This window comes from Merops nubicus, unplaced genomic scaffold (assembly GCF_000691845.1).
Source record: "Merops nubicus isolate BGI_N331 unplaced genomic scaffold, ASM69184v1 scaffold34389, whole genome shotgun sequence".
Lineage (NCBI taxonomy): Eukaryota > Metazoa > Chordata > Aves > Coraciiformes > Meropidae > Merops > Merops nubicus.
In genome coordinates this window covers 473-2,576 of record NW_008633589.1, presented here as the reverse complement: position 1 = coordinate 2,576, position 2,104 = coordinate 473, and the positions used below count along the sequence as shown (strand labels likewise).

At 65.4% G+C, this 2,104-nt stretch overlaps 1 protein-coding gene across 1 annotated transcript in view; it reads left to right on the top strand.

The window, feature by feature from the left end:
- Positions 1-51: 51 nt before the first annotated feature.
- LOC103780620 (arf-GAP with GTPase, ANK repeat and PH domain-containing protein 2-like) overlaps positions 52-2,104 on the top strand; it is a gene marked incomplete at both ends in the record, with an annotated part of 2,505 nt that continues 452 nt past the window's right edge. The window contains 7 exons of the mRNA XM_008948309.1: positions 52-110; positions 191-278; positions 697-782; positions 862-1,003; positions 1,087-1,221; positions 1,605-1,726; positions 1,808-1,960. Of these exons, the coding sequence (XP_008946557.1) occupies positions 52-110; positions 191-278; positions 697-782; positions 862-1,003; positions 1,087-1,221; positions 1,605-1,726; positions 1,808-1,960 (785 nt within the window). The remainder of the gene's footprint in view (positions 111-190; positions 279-696; positions 783-861; positions 1,004-1,086; positions 1,222-1,604; positions 1,727-1,807; positions 1,961-2,104) is intronic.

Here is a 2,104-nt window from a genome sequence, read left to right as displayed (position 1 = left end):
TGAGGTGCTGGGGGTGCCCGGGCACCACCTCGACCCCTCTCCTCCCCACAGAGGCCTTGGTGAACAGCCAGGAATGGACCCTGGGCCGCTCCGTCCCCGAGATCCGCCTGGTGGGTACCGTGTCCCCGTGTCCCTGCTGTGCGTCCTCCCGTCCTTGGCCACCCTTATGCCACCTCTGCCCTCTCCCCAGGGAGTCCTGGGCAGCAGCAAGAGTGGGAAGTCAGCACTCGTCCACCGCTTCCTCACCGGCTCCTACGTGGGTCTGGAGCCCACTGAGAGTGAGTGGCCATGGGGATGGACGTGGACGTGGAGCTAGGCATGGCCACGGGCCTGAGTGTGGCCATGGGATGGACAAGGCTGTGGTGCTGGGCATGGCCGTGGGGATAGACAAGGTCACGAGGGTGGACAAGGCCATGGGGATGGGCATGGCTGCAGGGTGGACAAAGCCATAGGGTTAGGCACGGCCACGGGACGAGTCAAGCCAAGGGGGTGGGTGTGGCCATGGGAATGGCCTCGGAGATGTGTAAGGCCGTGGTGCTTGGCGTGGCCACACAAGTGGACAAAGTCACGGGGACAGTCGAGACCATGGGTATGGGTATGGGTAAGGTCATGGTGCTGGGCGTGGCCGTGGGACGTTCAAGGCCACGGGGTCAGGCACAGCCACAGGTCTCTCTGCTCTCCTCCCTCTGGCTCCAGGTGGTCAGTTCAAGCGTGAGGTGATGGTCGATGGCCAAAGCCACCTCCTGCTCATCCGGGAGGAAGGCGGCGCCCCGGACGCCAAGGTACGTGGGGGCTGCTGGCCACGGGGGGCCACGCTGGCCAGTTCTGAGCCCTGACTGCTGTCTGCGTTCCCCCCCCCAGTTTGCCAGCTGGGCAGATGCCGTCATCTTCGTCTTCAGCCTGGAGAACGAGAGCAGCTTCGAGGAGGTGATGCAGCTGCACACGCTGTTCAGCAGCTACCGGTGCACCAGCGAGGTGGCCCTGGCGCTGGTGGGCACCCAGGGTGAGCTGGGGGCATGGGACCCGCCCCATGGGGACGGGGGCAGGGAGAAGACGATGCCCACCTTACTTCCCTGCTCCTCCCAGACAAGATCAGTTCTTCCAACCCCCGGGTGATTGAGGACGCCCGGGCCCAGGCGCTCTGCGGGGACATGAAGCGGTGCCTCTACTACGAGACCTGTGCCACGTATGGCCTCAACGTGGACCGGGTCTTCACGGAGGGTGCGTGTCCCGGCACACTCGGCTCCACGAGCTGGACCGGTGGAGCTGGGGGTGGTGCATGCTGGTCGTGGGATGCAGACCTTGGCCAGTGGCAGGGGTGGGAGGGTGACCAGGTAGGACAGGGACCGTGGTCAGCGTGGGATGGTGATCATGGTTGAGCGGGAGGGGAATTGTGTCCAGCGTGACACAGAACCTGTGGCTGTGTGGGATGGGAACTATGGCCAGTGGCCCGGGTGAGATGGAGACCGCGTCCAGATGGGATGGGGACAGTGGCCAGTGGCTGATGTGGGATGGGAACCACAGCCAGGTAGGATGGAGCCCATGGCTGGGTCACTGGGGGGTCTCAGCAGCATAGGCAGCCTGACACGGGGCCCTTTGCACAGTTGTCCAGAAGGTGGTAGCACTGAAGAAGCAGCAGCAGCTCATGGCGTCCTGCAAGTCCTTGCCCAGCACACCCAGCCACTCAGCTGCATCCACCCCCATTGGGGGCATTCACCCTGGCCAGGTACCCCCAGCTCAGCTGGCACTGCCCCCTCCAGCTGGCCATGGGGCGCCAGTGCTGGGGCTGACCCCATGTCCTGTCCAGGCCAGCAACGGTGGCCACACCAGTGACTACTCATCCTCGCTGCCATCCACCCCCAACGTCAGCCACCGGGAGCTGCGGAGTGAGACCCCGGCCCCCTTGGGCACCCCCAGCTCCCTGCACCGCGGGGCCAAGCGCCGCACCAGCCTCTTCGCTGTGAGTGTGCCGGGACCCCCATGGCGGCAGCAGGGCCACGTGCTCCCAGGATGTCCCCTGGAAGGGTGGTGGCAGCAGGGGACATGTGGCACCTGAGATGTCCTCCTGGCAGTGGTGGGAACCTGTCATCCAGCATGTCCCCTG